This window comes from Dermacentor albipictus, chromosome 2 (assembly GCF_038994185.2).
Source record: "Dermacentor albipictus isolate Rhodes 1998 colony chromosome 2, USDA_Dalb.pri_finalv2, whole genome shotgun sequence".
Classification (NCBI taxonomy): Eukaryota; Metazoa; Arthropoda; class Arachnida; order Ixodida; family Ixodidae; genus Dermacentor; species Dermacentor albipictus.
In genome coordinates this window covers 60,237,711-60,254,012 of record NC_091822.1, presented here as the reverse complement: position 1 = coordinate 60,254,012, position 16,302 = coordinate 60,237,711, and the positions used below count along the sequence as shown (strand labels likewise).

General features: G+C 44.9%; 1 protein-coding gene across 2 annotated transcripts in view; it reads right to left on the bottom strand.

The window, feature by feature from the left end:
- LOC139055951 (uncharacterized) overlaps positions 1-15,665 on the bottom strand; it is a 45,298-nt gene extending 29,633 nt beyond the window's left edge. The window contains exons 1-2 of one of the 2 annotated variants that reach the window (XM_070533632.1): positions 14,906-15,665; positions 5,282-5,420 (exon numbers count right to left, since the gene is read on the bottom strand). In XM_070533632.1, the coding sequence (XP_070389733.1) occupies positions 5,282-5,420; positions 14,906-15,484 (718 nt within the window). In that variant the 5' untranslated portion in view covers positions 15,485-15,665. The remainder of the gene's footprint in view (positions 1-5,281; positions 5,421-14,905) is intronic. The other variant, XM_070533633.1, reaches the window with a different exon arrangement.
- Between the last annotated feature and the right edge of the window lie 637 nt (positions 15,666-16,302).

The window sequence follows — 16,302 nt, the reverse complement described above, 5'->3', positions numbered from 1 at the left end:
TTGGAGAGATCATCATCAACATCATCATCATCATCATCATCATCATCATCATCATCATCAGCCTGGGTACGCCCACAGCAGGGCAAAGGCCTCTCCCATACTTCTCCAACAACCCCGGTCATGTACTAATTGTGGCCATGCCGTCCCTGCAAACTTCTTAATCTCATCCGCCCACCTAAATTTCTGCCGCCCCCTGCTACGCTTCCCTTCCCTTGGGATCCAGTTCGTAACCCTTAATGACCATCGGTTATCTTCCCTCCTCATTACATGTCCTGCCGATGCCCACTTCTTTTTCTTGATTTCAACAAAGATGTCATTACCTCAAGTTTGTTCCCTCACCCAATCTGCTCTTTTCTTATCCCTTAACGTTACACCTTTCATTCTTCTTTCCATAGCTCGTTGCGTCGTCCTCAATTTGAGTAGAACCCTTTTCGTAAGCCTCCAGGTTTCTGCCCTGTAGGTGAGTACTGGTAAGACACAGCTATCATATACTTTTCTCTTGAGGGATAATGGCAACCTGCTGTTCATGATCTGAGAATGCCTGCCAAACGCACCCCAGCCCATTCTTATTCTTCTGATTATTTCCGTCTCATGATCCGGATCCGCAGTCACTACCTGCCCTAAGTAGATGTATTCCCTTACCACTTCCAGTGCCTCGCTACCAATTGTAAATTGCTGTTCTCTTCCGAGACTGTTAAACATTACTTTAGTTTTCTGCAGATTAATTTTTAGACCCACTCTTCTGCTTTGCCTCTCCAGGTCAGTGAGCATGTATTGCAATTGGTCCCCTGAGTTACTGAGCAAGGCAATATCATCAGCGAATCGCAAGTTACTAAGGTATTCTCCATTAACTTTTATCCCCAATTCTTCCCAATCCAGGTCTCTGAATACCTCCTGTAAACATGCGGTGAATATCATTGGAGAGATCGTATCTCCCTGCCTGACGCCTTTCTTTATTGGGATTTTGTTGCTTGCTTTATGGAGGACTACAGTGGCTGTGGAGCCGCTATAGATATCTTTCATTATTTTTACATACGGCTCGTCTACACCCTGATTCCGTAATGCCTTCATGACTCTGAGGTTTCGACAGAATCAAACGCTTTCTCGAGAGATATGGTCCTATAACGTAAATCTATTGCAATCTGTTTTTATTCCAGCCTCCTGGCGTCACCGCCGACGCAACCGTAGGGCGCTGACCCGTATCGTGATTTGAACCACCATATCAACCGCTCTCCTTGTTCATAGGAGGTCACTTTTGTTTGCTTTCAGAGCGAATGGAATTGCCTACCTTGACAGGTTTCTCTTATCTAATTGGGTGACAATAAGTGAGGAACACGCAGAAGTGGAGAAGCTCTCGATGGGGCCGAGCCAGTGCAGTGAATGTAGATAACCGGATGAGGAGGGTGGTGCAGGCATCTGCGATTAGCCCGCTTCGTATTGCTTAGTTCGCGGTGGGTGGCCGCAAACCGCGGTGGCGTGCAATTTTTGGAAATTAAAAATGCAGCTAGAACGCATCCTCAGCAAAGAATAGTTGGCAGAGCGATGTCGTATACCTGTCGAAAGGGCTCTGCAACGCTATACCGCCACGTAATCATTTTTTTTTTCACGCAAATCAATTCGCTCACAGCTCCGAAGAGCCGGTTCCAAAGCGATCGGTGGGCAAATTTTTGTTTTTCCTCTCGGAATAGCGTAGTTTCCGGCTATTCCAAAAAGAAAAAAAAACATCAGTTTTTATTCGCCATGTTATTCCATATTCAATACGTACACGTCACTTCGAAGAGGCGAGTTCTCACGGTTTTGTGACGTCGCGTGACAGAAAGGTAAAGTGGGCGTAGGCCAAAAACTTTTGACCAATAGCGGTGGGCTGATGGCGAAAAATGCGTGGAATCCGAAATAAATATTTTCCTTTTGTTTGGTCTAATTATGCAAAATCAGTGCGTGCACGTCATTTCAGATGGAGAGTTCTGGCGGTTTGCAGCACGTTCAGGTGGTTGAACTGCCAGCGAAGCGGGGGTAGACCGAAATATGTTTTACCATTCTTGGAGGGCTGATTGCAGAAATGGAGAAATGGAAACAGTTTGGAACAGCTTTACGTTGTAGCGCCCCTAAATTCCGTTCCGAGTACTTGTGTTTATTAAAGCTATTATTAGTATGTCGACACCGCCATTTAGTCTTGGAGACCCCTCGACCACAGCCACTGTGTCGCAGCTCATATTGAACGCGACTGCAACGACTTCAGGGGGTTTTTGATTTGGAAACTTTGAAGATGCTGGTAGAATTGCGAGGTGACGGATAAACTACGCCATAAAAGACCCGAAGTCATAAGAAAGAGGCGTCACGACAGCATATCAAGGTTTGTCAATTCCGTTCTTTCTTTGAACCCGTTATCTTCGCGTTGTCTGTCCACAGCTGTGTCCTTGACTCATGCATCGGATGCCTCCGAGAATTACAAATTTTGCCACAGCACCGATAACGCAAATTGTCACTCGGTGAATGCCTCATAAATTCAGGAAAGACACTGAATGGCAGCTATCATGAACGTTATGACATTTAGTACCAAGCGACACTTCACATAAAGTATGATTTCGAAGAAACTATGTCTTTGTCGGAAGCCAATACGGTTGAATATATGTAATGTCGTCTTCACCTCTGGCATAAGTGACCGATGAATAGAGCAGAAAAATTGCGGTGCGTGGGGATATGGTTGACAAACACCCCGACAGCGATATTACCGGACCGCTACCACGTTTACTTATCGCAGGAAGAAAGGTAACAACGTCCACCAGTCAGGCTGAGGCAATACTAACATGTTTTTTTATCGTTTCAATAATTTTTTTTGTCTTTGCCATCACATTTTGGTCACCTTACAGGACCGAGAGGTTATATGGTCCAGAAATTATAGTATCTGTCGAAAGCGCTCTGAAACGCTATGCCGCCACGTAAGTTTTTTTTTTTTTCACGCAAAATAAATGCCTCTGCATACGTTACTTTTTCTAAATCCCGCGTACTTCGTCATAATCATGCCTATACCCTAAACGAGTTCCTTTGTATTAACGATACACTTCAGTCTTCCTTTTTCCCCCGTGTTGTTCGCGAGTGGAATAACCTAGATGCATCTGTAACTAACACAGTATCGCAGTATGATTTTGTTAAGTTATTAGAAGATGAAATAATTAGTTAGGAAAGAATAGCTCTTATGCATATATAATCGTCAGAACTCCGATTTTATGAACTATAGCTAAACATTTATCCCCTTTGTTTCTTTCTTTCTTTTCATAACACTCTAATAATCCTTACGTACATGTAACCTGAAGTGTACTCTTTCTGTGAGTTTCTCTTGTTATTCACACTATTAGTGTTGTAAAATTGTGCATTGAACCTGTTTGATGTAGTATTTTCATTTACATGTTTTCATGTTGTTACCATTCGGTATATAAAACATGAATTGTATGTATAATCATATGCCCACCTGCTATGGTTTCGATATGAGACCGGCAGTATTGTAAATAAATAAATAATAAATAAAAATCTCCCCTGGACAATAGCTGTCGGCTTTCCCCATGCTGCATGCATGAAAAAGGCCCGACATACCCTATCTCCGCTCTAATATATAGCTCTACAATTCTGCCCGCCATGGTCTCGTGCAAATTTTTTTTTTTAGAAGACTTTAGCACTCATAGTTCCCGAGCCGTATGGACAGGTATAGTGACTATGCAGGTATGCGCTGAATCCTGGTTTCTCTATAGTGGTCTGCGTAGTATGCATGGGGCGATTCTGATTTCCCGATTTGGAAAGTTACCGCAGGGAACACATGAAACGACGAAAGGGAGATCTCCTATGTTCTCTGCGGTAACTTCCCAAATCATGAATCCCAATCTGGCCTACACCCACACTCTGCTACGTTGACTTCCCGTTTCTTGTGTTTGCAGAATCATAGTGAAGATTACTAATGGACCCTGTTTGAACTGGAGACGATATGTGTCCAAGCCTGCTTGGTATAATTATGTTTTATTACATCTTTTCTAGGCTAGTATTCTGCCTATCACTAGTTTATATGCCCATGTGACTCACCTACACTTATAGGGACTAGGGCTCTAACTGCTTCCCATGTTCTTTTTTTTTTCACTAGTGCTCTAAACGACTATTGCTTATCTCCGCCGTTGACGTGTCAGCGCTCCTATGCGCTTTCAGTACCGGCAGTTATAAAAAGTGGACGTTTCTAAGATGCTCGGTGAGTGAATATATTGGCATTCAGTTGCAATGTCCTCGGTCGTGATTGATTTTTTTTCACAAGCGGACACATGTCTCACTCAGCTGCGAATGTTTACTCCTGTATGTCCAGGATGATTATGACGATTTTTATGTCCGCTTTGAAACAGGTGGGTGGCGAATAGACTCCTATAGCCTGATTGAGCGAATCAGGTAATGTATACTTGCTTATCAGTCTAGCGTTTTGCCTACATCTTAAGTATTCCTCTCTTCCTTAAGACATCTATATCTACCTAGTACCGCTACCTTCGCCTGTAACGGATCGAGTCCTATCTATTCTTCTTTGCTTCTTCCCCCAATACTCTAAACATATGTTGCTTAGCTTGAATGCTGACCGCCTATTGCTGTACGATTTGAATCCCAGAGCTTCTAGAAACTGGGCGTTACCTACGGGCGATACTCAATACGATGATGATAATGTCATTTATTTGCATCCCCTTTCAAACGGGGCGGGGACAAATAGTCCCCTAGACTGCTTGATTCTGTCAGCTTATACTACATCTATCGTTATCTCGCCTTTTGCCTATCTGATCACGATCCTAACTTTCATATTTAAGACCTCTATCATTATACTGCACCATTACCTACACTCGCAATGACTCTGGTTCTACCAATCTCTTCCCCATTTTTTCTTCCACCAGTACTCTAATCGCCTCTTGTATCGACTGCTGACCAGTTAATCCTTCTATAGATAGAAGGATTAAATGTTGACAGAAACGTTCGCATTCCAAGATCTTTGAATGCCAATGTTTCCAAAGGTGGGCACTCCCTACGGGTCTCGCTGGGTCAGTATCTTGGCCATTGCATTACCGTGCGCCCAGTCGTTTCCCGGCTCTTTGCAGCAAACACCCTAATCCTGAGGCGCAAATTTGGCTCCGGTATGTTTTTGTCCTCAGGCAGCCAGCTCGGGCCTCACGCAGCAATGCACTCACTGCCCCTTGCGTTATCGTGCGGATACTACACGTGCTCCCTGAGCAGCGCCCTCTGGGCGTACGATTCGACGCATACTCACCAGTCTGCGGGCAGGCGCTCATCCGGCTAGACGGCTTGTTTAACCCCAGCAAGGCGATGATCTCTGCCCTGCGCGAGCCGACGGCTTCCGGCGAGGAGACGAGGGAGAACTTTTGGCGGCCGCCAGGCTGCACGGAACTCTGGGTGACATTGAAAAACCGTTGCATTCACCGGCGCCATGTTCCTTCATCGCTCATTACGACCATCAGGGCCGATAGATTCGTCCCGCTTTACATCTCGTGCGTCTTGAGAGGCCTTGGAGTGGAATAGGAATATTCATTCGGTGCGCAAGATAATTTACTGAAGTAAAAAGCGCAATTTAAAGAAGCAGACTACGAACAACCGCGAAGTCCTGCCTTCTTTGCCAGGCTAACTTATTTTTACCTCAGTTGTGCGCATAACGATTTTCAAACCCTTGCTTACACATGGGTGGTTGAATTCTTCAATCTTCCGTTTTAACTTATATTCCGCAATGCTGAGCAAGACAGTGTCACTAGCAATTCAAATCTCAATTTAATTCGATTCATTTTCTTTCTTTACTTCGTATAAAAGTACTCAAAATCTGTCTAGAGCCATAGCCAGAGCCTCGTAGAGGGTCAAGTACACGAAAGCTGTGTTAGACCTAGTAAGAAAAAGTGTTTTATAAGGCAGCTCGGCACATAAGAAACGCAGTTACAATTAATGGATATCATAGATTTAAAGAGCGCTTCAGTAGAATACCAAAGAAGAAAAGAAAGGACCTGTAAGCAAAACTGACTGCACAAGAGATACACAGAGTTATTTTAACATGCTTATATTGCCAACAAAAACGGTCGCCACATCTTGTTTCTCACATTGCCACTATAGATATTTTATTAGAAAAGTCAATCTATTCAAACGTTATGCACAACTTATATACTATGGCCTACGGAAAATGACAAGCGATCTTTTATGTGAAGCCGTTCTCGATATTCAATCTTTGCTAGGGATAATTAACGTAAAATTTCGAGATACAACACTTCACGCACACGCATGTGCGTGTGCGCATGTGTGCGTGTTCATGCGCCTGTGTCTGTGCGTGTGCGCTTGCACGTGTGCATGTGTGCGCGTGTGTGTTTGTGCGTGTTAGTGCCTGTGAGTGTGTGCGCGCATGCGTGTGCGTACATGTGTGTGCACGCGTGTGTGCATGTGTGTGTGTGTGCACGTATGTGCGTGTGTGCGCATGTGCATGTGTGCGGGTGTGCGCATGTTCGTGCGTGTGCGTGCGTGCGTGCGCGTGTGCGTTTTATGTGCAATTAGACATGTGACAATTCTCTTCGTTCATGAGGTACATTTCACACGATCACCTTTTTCAAGTCGTCTACATGATTTCCGTATCAATGGTGGGACGTGATTTTATTCGCCATCTTTTATGTCACTGTATTGACTTCATGTCATGTCATGGCTTCATGTCACAGGCAGGATACCCATCCGACGTATGCACACGTTGGTTCACAGCGTGGGCGACAAAATGATCAAAACCATGGGCACAGACACTACGTCGCTTCGACTTGGCGCTCAATTGAAACTGTGAACTATATAATAGATGACTGAGGCCTACAGCACGGAAAACGACAGTGAATTGCGCAACAACAACACGTTTTGATAATTAGAAACGCTTAGGCGATTTTTTTATTGTTTCTTCTAGGATGGAGAATTATAGCCGCAAAGCGTTGGAAAGAAATCATCCGCAGCTCTATGAGCAAGAGTAAATGCTCAAACTAGAAAAAAAGAATACGATAAAAGTGCTCAAAATAAATCAATGACAAACTTGACGGTTGTCAGGGACGGACACTACACTCAATTCTATTTGCTAACACACAATGGAATGTCATGACGAGCATGAAAAATTCAGGCTATTGCCTGCATACATAAACAATGCCTATCAGATATTAAGCACGAGTTCGCCGTACAGAATTAATGCTACCGCCTTCCATAGCAGCGTACCCTCAATATGATTACGCATTGAACAGTTCAATGCACTTTGAGGCGAAAAATCGGAGCGCGCATCAAAGATGTAAGCACGCGCCATCCTCGACTATCAGGTGTGGCGTCTGGTCCATCAGCCGCTACAGCCCGTTCCAACCCGTGTGAGCTCATGCGGCGCAGATAAACCTGATTTTATTCGTAAGACCACTACAACCCTATCGTAGAAATTCCTTCTTAAGTCGTCGTCTGTGGTGCCTGTTTAGGCTTTGTGGATCGGCTTAAGGCCAGAATACATGGAGCGAATATGCGACGAATAGCCGGCGTTCGACGCCCGGCGGCGCACGCGCGACGCGCGGCGGCGGAGAAATCGTCGTTCGCCGCCGATCTAGCTGGCGCAGAAAAGTTCGTCGGGCGTCGACGATACCGGAAGCGGCAAACGAGCGGCGCCCCAAAGCGAGTCAATCAGGCCTCACTATCCGCCACGACTTCCGACTAGGCTTCTCGCCCAGTGTTGCCACAACGCATAGCATCGCCGCTTTCTTTACACTACATCGGCACATGAATGCCTCAAACACATAAAAAATGCTAGAAATAATTTCTAAACAAAATTTTACGCGTTTTAGAGTGTTCTGCAATTCAAAAGCGATAATAGTTGTCGTTAAAGTTTTTTTGTGTGTGTCATGTGTTTCACTACAGCGCATTTGCCTCGTCTAGCCACACTCATAACAACGCCGCGAATCGCCGGCGGCGGCCGCCGTGTCTTCGCTCCATGTAGCGCAGCCCGACGAACATACGGCGTCGCGCCGCGGCAGATTTTCTGCCGCCCGAACTTCGTCGTGAATGTTCGCTCCATGTATTCTGGCCTTTACGCATACTATTGGCGGAAGTACTGAAGTTCGCACCTGTGCTACCGTTACATATATCTTAATTTTTTTCGACTGCAGCGCTCGTCTCTGCAGCGGCAGGCAACGCAGGCTTGATGATCTTACGAACAGCTTCAGCTTTGTGAATACGCTTTTTTCGTAAGATTTTTCTGACGCCAAAATTTGTTCGTAATTTCGCTTAGTGAATCCCGCGCCTGATCCCGCCGAGGCAGATGGGTCCAGCGTCACCCCGAGATACCGGAAAAGAGGTGTACACTCAAGAGAAGTAGAATTACTTTGAATAAAAGTCATAATACATATTTCGACTGAGTGGTTGGAATAGTGTATACATTGTTTTCTTGCATTTATGTTGATATGTTAGCTGAGCACTACTCTAATACGCATTTTAAATCTGAATCATCTTTGTTTTCAAGTTCAATGAAGTTATGAGCCAATATTACCATTGCCATGTCGTCTGCGCACATGAATACATCAAATGACTGCAAAGTATTGGGAAGGGCACTTACATAAATAGAAGAAGGAATGTTTTGACACCTATTAATTGAGCTTGCATAGAAGACGATATGTCGTTTATCATTACTTTCTGTTGACGACGATTAACGTGAAAGGAAAAGAGGTCGCCAACTTTCCCAGGGAAATCATGATGCTGCAGTTTCATTATAATAATTTGCTAGTCTACTGTATCAAATGCTTTCTGCAGATCCAGGAATAGCACTACTACTAAAAAGTTTAGGTGTAATGCTTAATTATGCTTCTGTGTTAACCATAACATTTCAGGTGCTGTTGAGTGATGTATACGAAACCGATGCTGCTGAGTGTACAAAAACTTATATTTCCACAAAACTTTCTGTATCCGAAGCGCCATAATGTTTTTTTTTTTTTCAAAAGTAGTATTAATAACGCTAAGGATCGGAATTGGTGTGTAGCTGGATGCGCTCGAGTGATCTCCTTTTAACATCGGCACTACTTTGGCGGTCTTTAAGCAAGGAGGATGTATTGATTTTGTTTCCAGTGAGCTATTCAAAATGCAGCATACAGTAGGGCCGAGGACATCAATGTATTGTTTTAAGCACTGGTACGTTGCCGAGGCATTCCCTGATATTCTTGACAGTTTATTCTTTCCTTGGTAATGCGCATTTGGAACGACTCGCAGGCAATGAAGCCAGTACAACGATCGCGACGCTGCCTTTCTTGTCAGTGTTGTGTTTGTAGCGCGCTTTTGCAAGTTTACTATAAAACCAAACTCGCCCAAGCTCACATGCTGCATTTCTTTCTAGTCTTGCATCTTGGATAGTTCTCTCTTGTAGTCAATGAGAACAAATAGATTCTGTTACCTGGCTGGACGCGCTTGTTCTGGCACTTTCCCATTTTTATTGGGAAGAATTGTAGGAGGTGTATGATTTCCACATCTTTGAGATATTCACGCACTCTTCCTACAAGTCATGCATGCCTCTGTGATGTCTGATTACTGTACTGTGACGGATATATAGAGTACGCAAAAAAAAAAGATGTAGCGGAATATGAAAAACATGGTTTTGCAGTGTACGAAGGCCGTATAGAGGGGTCCGACATATATAGCAAATTTATGAGTTACACAATTTATGATATAAACTTGGACAACCACCACTCATCCCTTTATAAATCAGCCTTATCCCTATCATGAAAAACAAATCTTTAGTTACCGCGCCCAAAATGTGCTAGAAGCATTGTTCACATTTTGCAAAAAAAAAATAATGGATACAAGTTAGTTCTTAGCTGGCCGGTATGTTTCACAACTGCAGTTAAAGTACGGCAAAAGCTAGCTGAAGTCGGCGGGAATTAAGCATAGCTCCGTCCTGTACTCCCGTCACGGAGCTATGTCGTCGTTCACCTGGCCGTGATCGAGCACAATATCGTCAACGTCACCGTTACCTCTAGTCGCATTACTTGGCGCGAACGACTTTTTGAAAACCCTCTTGTCAAACATGCCGTACTTGTACAGTGATCATGCACTTATATTCATGATGTGTGTTGCGATTTTTCGTGGCTTCTTGTTGGAGCTGTTTTGCTCATTGTCGACATGTATGGGTGGTGAGATCTGTGAAGCAGTCAGTTGACACTGCTCTTGCCTGATCTCCCCGTCCTCAGTTTTTTGCACGTGCAAACAAAATTTAATGATTGGTTCGTTGATGTATAGTGACCCATCGGATCCCTCGATGCACCTGTTTTCCGATGTAGTGAAGTCCTGCTGATTTTTTTATGGCGTCCCGCTGTAGAAGGTCGACCGATTTATAGCTACGATATCGCGCTTTGTGACCGTTGAACATGACTCAAATCAAAAGCGAGACAAAGCATTCAGAGAAAAAAAAACAATCAAAAGCAATTCCATCGTTGTCGATATTTGTTTTTCTTTCCTATCTCGAAAACGGTACACGCAACACCACTTCAGAGAAGATGCCACTGGAAAGGGATGTTAAAGGATGGTTGAATTGGTGCTGGCGTCGGCAGGGACAAGTTTCGTCTAAATGGTTAAGGTAGCAAGAAATTCACGAATTATTAGCGGTGTATGCACACGAAGGCCACAGATTTATCTGAAGGAAAGCTTGCCGTCTTATAAAAAAATAAGGTTTGTAGCCGAATCTGAACTTGAAGCGAAAGTGCTCTTTAAGAATGAAACAAAATTGCTGACTCTTGCTTTGATGGCCTAACTACTCGTTTAGTCAGCAACTCCTTTTCATCTTCAAATCGTTTTCAATTTCAACTTTCAAACTTCATCTTCGAACAACGGAGCGATGATCATCACCATCTTTGCTTCGTTTCCCGAGCCGTTGCATGCCACGAGGGCAGTGGCCGAGTTCAATTAAACCATCTTCACCGGCAGAAGCATTTGTCTGATTTTGTCGCGGCCTAAGGGTAGTAGAAAGACCTCCCACTGGTACACCACACAAGGGTATCAGCCTAGGTTCGACCCAGGCCAGCTTTAGCGTGGTACTTGCAAGCGTGATAGGTGCCCTAGCGATTTTAGTTGCATAGAAAACAATTAGTTACTATACCGAAACAGGAATTACCACTCCGCCATATTTTATTTCAATGTAAGAGCCACACTTGTTACATATATCTACCTTATATATTGAAACGGAAGTGGCTATTTATTAAAATTTAAAGCCAGCTGATAAAGGACAGTCATCTTGCGGTATTCGGCTGAAACAACGAAGAAGACAAACTTCGCGTTTAAGGTGATATTTTGCTCGACATCTCAAGGTACAACGTAGTGTATTCTAACAGGAGCTCAATGTATTCATAAATGTGGTCATACTTTCAAGAAAACACAAATTTGCTCTCAAGCTACATTGTGGTGAAATATACGTAGGTCTTCCTCAATAACAGAAGCGACACTCGATGCGAGCGCTTGTCACACGAGGCGGGAGGGCTGTGTTCACCCTTTAGCACTGGGCGATAGCGCAGTTATCATTTCCAAAATTCGATTTGAAAATTCGATCTGAGGAAGATAGAAAACTGGGCCACTTTGCAGTGGCCCATAGCTACTAACAACGGCGCACTGCAGAAGTCGAAGGAAGGTGCAGAAAAAACACAAGCGCTGCCTGTCAACCGGAACGTTTCTTGAACAAACGAGTTTATCTCAGCTTTGTACGAAAGGTATATCATCGTATATGAACACACTATCTCATTTATCAGTAATATTTGCGTAATAATGAATGCTAAGTAAACTGAAACAAATTGAAACTGCGTTTCTACATCAACTTCGCATGCACCTGCAAAGCAACAACAGACCATAAGGGAAAATTGTTACATTGGTTAACAAGAAATAAACATACAAGAAAAAACGTTACAAAATTAGGAAGGCAGTGCGGCGCGCGACTGTGGCCGGTTTACGTACTTATGTAAAATATATATATATATCAAAAATTGGAGGACGCTTAAGCTTCGCCTTCAAGAGTGGAACGCGATAGCGTTATCGCACCCCGTTCGCACCACCTACTCAAACAATCTACGCCACCGAAACGTCGCGATCGGCACAGATAAACAAGCCGCGGTGCGCCATGAAGGCGGACGCGATCATGGGATGAGTGGGGCGCCGCTTGTCGGGGCAGCGCCATACATTGCGAGGAGGGGCTCTTCTGTGTGGCTCTGCGTGTGCGCAGAGCGCAGAAGAAATGTAGCGGAAACGTACTTCGCTACTCGTGAAACTGCGACTTCTGTAAGTTACATGGTCATAATTACCGACATACACCGCAGTATAACTTTCTACGGCGCGTTTCTAAGGCAACACCGCATTCACTAGAGGCGATTTTGTCGCGCTTTGAAGGAACGAACTCGTGGCTGAGTGGTAGCGTCTCCGTCTCACACTCCGGAGACCCTGGTTCGATTCCCACCAGCCCATCTTGCAAGGTGTTGTTTATTTATGAAGTGCCTTCTGGGATTTATCACTCACGGCCAACGCCGCCGACACCGACGACACCGGCTTTTCTGCGGCACGAGCTCCTTAACGCTCTCGCGTTAAAACGCGAGAGCCTTAGGAGCCCCATGTCGCATAAAATCCGGCGTCTGCGTGCCGCGTGCTGCGTCGACCGTCTTGTGAGCGAAAAGTCATTCCGAACCACGCATACACAACCACGCAGGCCCTCCGTGTATCGCAAACATGTTATTGAACTAACTGAATTTCTCAAACTAAAGTACATCGGGAAAATCGTAAAGTACGACCCACACACAACCTTCAGACATGATACCGTCGGTCTGTAATTTGAACACGCGAGAAAACATAATTCTGTTACGCGGAAACTCAAACACAATCCCCTTTCCAGCGTTTCTACCATTCATAAAGCGGCGCGCCCGGTTCCTTGCAACACCATCCAGATGGCGCTCGCCTCCACGCATCCGCGGCCCACGCAAGAGGTCGCGTTTCTACCACAAAGCTCACCTTCGTGCATAGCGTTCACTGCTAGCATTTCCCGGTAAACATTACAGTTACATGAGCTGCAGTTTCCGGAAAGCGCGAGAAGCACTCAGAGATCTTTCAGTGATATCGCTTTCCACTCTTAAAGGCGAAGCTTAAACGTCGTCCAATTTTTCTCCTGGATTCAAGGATTCCCACAACATGTTTTAGGAATCGCAAATTTCATTTTGCTTTCACTCTGCTGTTGTTCTTAGCCATGCCACTGAATCTACTTCTGCAAGACATCTGGCTGCCTTACGCACAGGGGCTTTTGCCTTGATGGCCGTCTTGCGACATTTCTCCCTGCAATCACAAACTAACCTTGGTTCGGACCTTTTCTATTCTCCTGAATGTCACCTGAATGTTTTCCGCTGTAACTACGTGATCTCAGGCATCCCCATCTCGCTTCGAACACTGCAGAGCACTGCACTGTTACTTATCATAAATGTTTTTTTTTGTGATTAATTGTTGTTACTCTTGCTCTCCGCTTTTGTTTCATACTCTAGGGCGCAACACGGCAAGTGGCGCACAACTTCTTAAGTGCAGCTCAGAATGAAGAAACATTCTGGAATCTGAAATTTAAGAACCACAGGAGCTGCTGTGTAAATACATAAGGACAGAGAGATCGTTTTTCTCGGCAGCCACTGCACTGACCTTGGCGACGTTTGTTCCAATTTAAAAGAAAGGATAAGACCTAGTGAGTGTATGAAGCGAAAGTGTTTATTAGTGCCTTTAATTGTCGAGAAGCACGGTTGATAATTACAATATTGAAAAAAAGCATTAAAGTACCAGATTTTCAACTGTTTAACTAAGTACTAAGTAAAAATAGTACAATTCTGTAGGCTGCATCTATTTAAACGTGCATCTAAAGAGGACAACGTTATTGTACTTGCACCACGCTCAAATATAGCTCCTAGCAGTGGGCAGGAATTTTGCAAAACCCTCATGAGCATTTTAGGAATTCAACATAGGCTGTAAATTTAATTACAGAATGCGTCCCCTTCAATGTATGCAAGAGATTCAGATAACTGTATCTCTTTCCAGTTCTGAGTTACGGATTGGTGAACTTTGTGCTTCAACTTTTTTCGAGGTTACTGATTTTCGGCAATTTTTGTAAAAAAGTAGGTGTAGAACGCAGAAATTTTTATTTCTACATGTTATCATTTAACATTCTCTTTCAAAATCCACGAACTGTATTCGAATCGGTTCAACGGTAGTTTAATGAGTACATTCTTGTTTTACATGTATTTCAATAGGAGAATCAGAGTTGACTTCAAATTAATGCTTCGTCTCAGTAGTGAAGCCAAACAAAGTGGTTAACTTGAGATTGTAAGAACTGCCTTGCTTTGAATAGTTTCGTGAATAAATTGTGGGAAACGAAAATATAAAAAATGTGTTCGCAAACAGCTCCTAGCGATGGATCCGCTTGAAATGTATACTGTATACTTAATTCAAGAGGAGCAAAAGATAGCCGTCATCAGACTTTTTGGGCATGTACATATAATGTAGCGTGTGATATCATGAGTGCAGGCACAGTTTCATTGCATAGAAAACGTTTGTAATGACACATTGTTTTTACTATCACTATCACCAGTACCCTACAGAAGTCTTTAAGTGAAGATCAAGGATCTCGGCTGAGCTTCCCCGTAAATTTATTTGTCTTAACAGTTTGTTCATACAGCGTTCTTGACCTTACTTATTTAAACTAAATATTTGCCCACTTGTCATTTCTTTTGTGCCATTTCGCGTACTTTTCATGAGCATTACGGTCTTTAATTCTTGAGTCGGGATATCACCAATTCACATACGTTCCGAGCTACTTTCTGCGTGCTACATTTTTTTTTTTTTTTTTTTTACGTACTGGCGGTGACGAGGTCGTGCCTTCTCCCAGCTGTGTCGCAGCGCTGGCGGCAAGAGAGGTCGCGAAGGGGCTCACAGATCTGGTACTCGCCTGTTCCGGATTCCCGGGGCCAGTAGCCAAGAGCTGAAAGGAGCCCGAGCTCTGGACGGCGTCTTTCACCTGGCCACCGGCAGCAACAGCGCTGGTCGCGCCAGGGGAGTCGACGGCGCCAGGTTTCCGGCCTGCGAAGGCGGCGCTTGCCGGCTGACGCCCTGCACCTTGTGTCGGCAAGCCGGAAGTGTAGGCGCTGGTCTTTGGACATTCGGTCACCTTGTTCGGCGCGGCGATATGAGACACCGCGATGCTGGGGGCATCTGGGCCAGCGGAAGCCGTCGCGCCATCCGAACCCGAGGCGGAACTGGACCGCTTGTCAGCGTCCTCGGTCGGTGGCGCCAGCCAAGCGGTGCCAACGGATGCAGCTCTAACGCCAGCGCCTCCCACGGGCTCGAGCGTTGTCCTCGAGGCGGAACCCTCGGCCTTCCTGTGCTTCTTCGATTTCTTGGCCGGCCTCTTGGTCTTGCTGGCACCGGCCGAATCCATGACGACGTGTTCGTGATCGGCCTCGGAGACCTTCCTGTGGCGCGAATCGGGTGTCTTGGCCGGGGCAGCGGGCTCCCGAATCGGGCTCTTCGAGGGATGATATTCGGAGGCCCTGCCTCTCGTGACTGCTGTTATTGCAGGCGAGACGCGAGTGCTTTCAAACCAGGAACGATCACTTGGCTTCGTCTTCTTCTTCTGCTTAGCGCGCACTGCGTGTGGCGCGTGATATCGTGCACGTCTTCTCCTCCCGTAGCCTTCAACGGTTCCTCGGACGGACCTACCCACAATATATTCAGCCCCTTGTTCTTTTAAAACGAGAGGCATTGCGTTAATGTCTGGGTCTCCCTAAGTTCGTCGCGATTAATACATTACATCAGGAAGCGCGCATCCCTCCTCTTCCCGTTCGGTTTCAGATCCTAACAGTGCAAACCTTTCCAAAGATATGTACATCTCCGCAGAGGAGATTTCAGTACGCTTTCATTAGTCAGTGTGACTCAATTTTTTTTAATATAAGTGGCCTCGTTTACGGTGCCGTCAGGTTGTTTTTGTGCAAACTGTATTATACCCATTGCGAGTTCCCTTTTGCGAGAGACTTATTAAACAGCTCTGCTTCGATAGCTTAGATTGAGTTTGATGACATTTTTCCAAATAATGCTAAACAATTGCGGCATCAATTCCTAATTGGTATTATCACCTTGAGCGACTAGAAGTAAAAAAACTTACCACCCATGCACCCGATACAGATGGTGAACCAGCGAAGCTGAAATGTGCGGCCCTAGTGTTTAGCGCTGGGTTAATTCTGACGGTTTATCAAACTT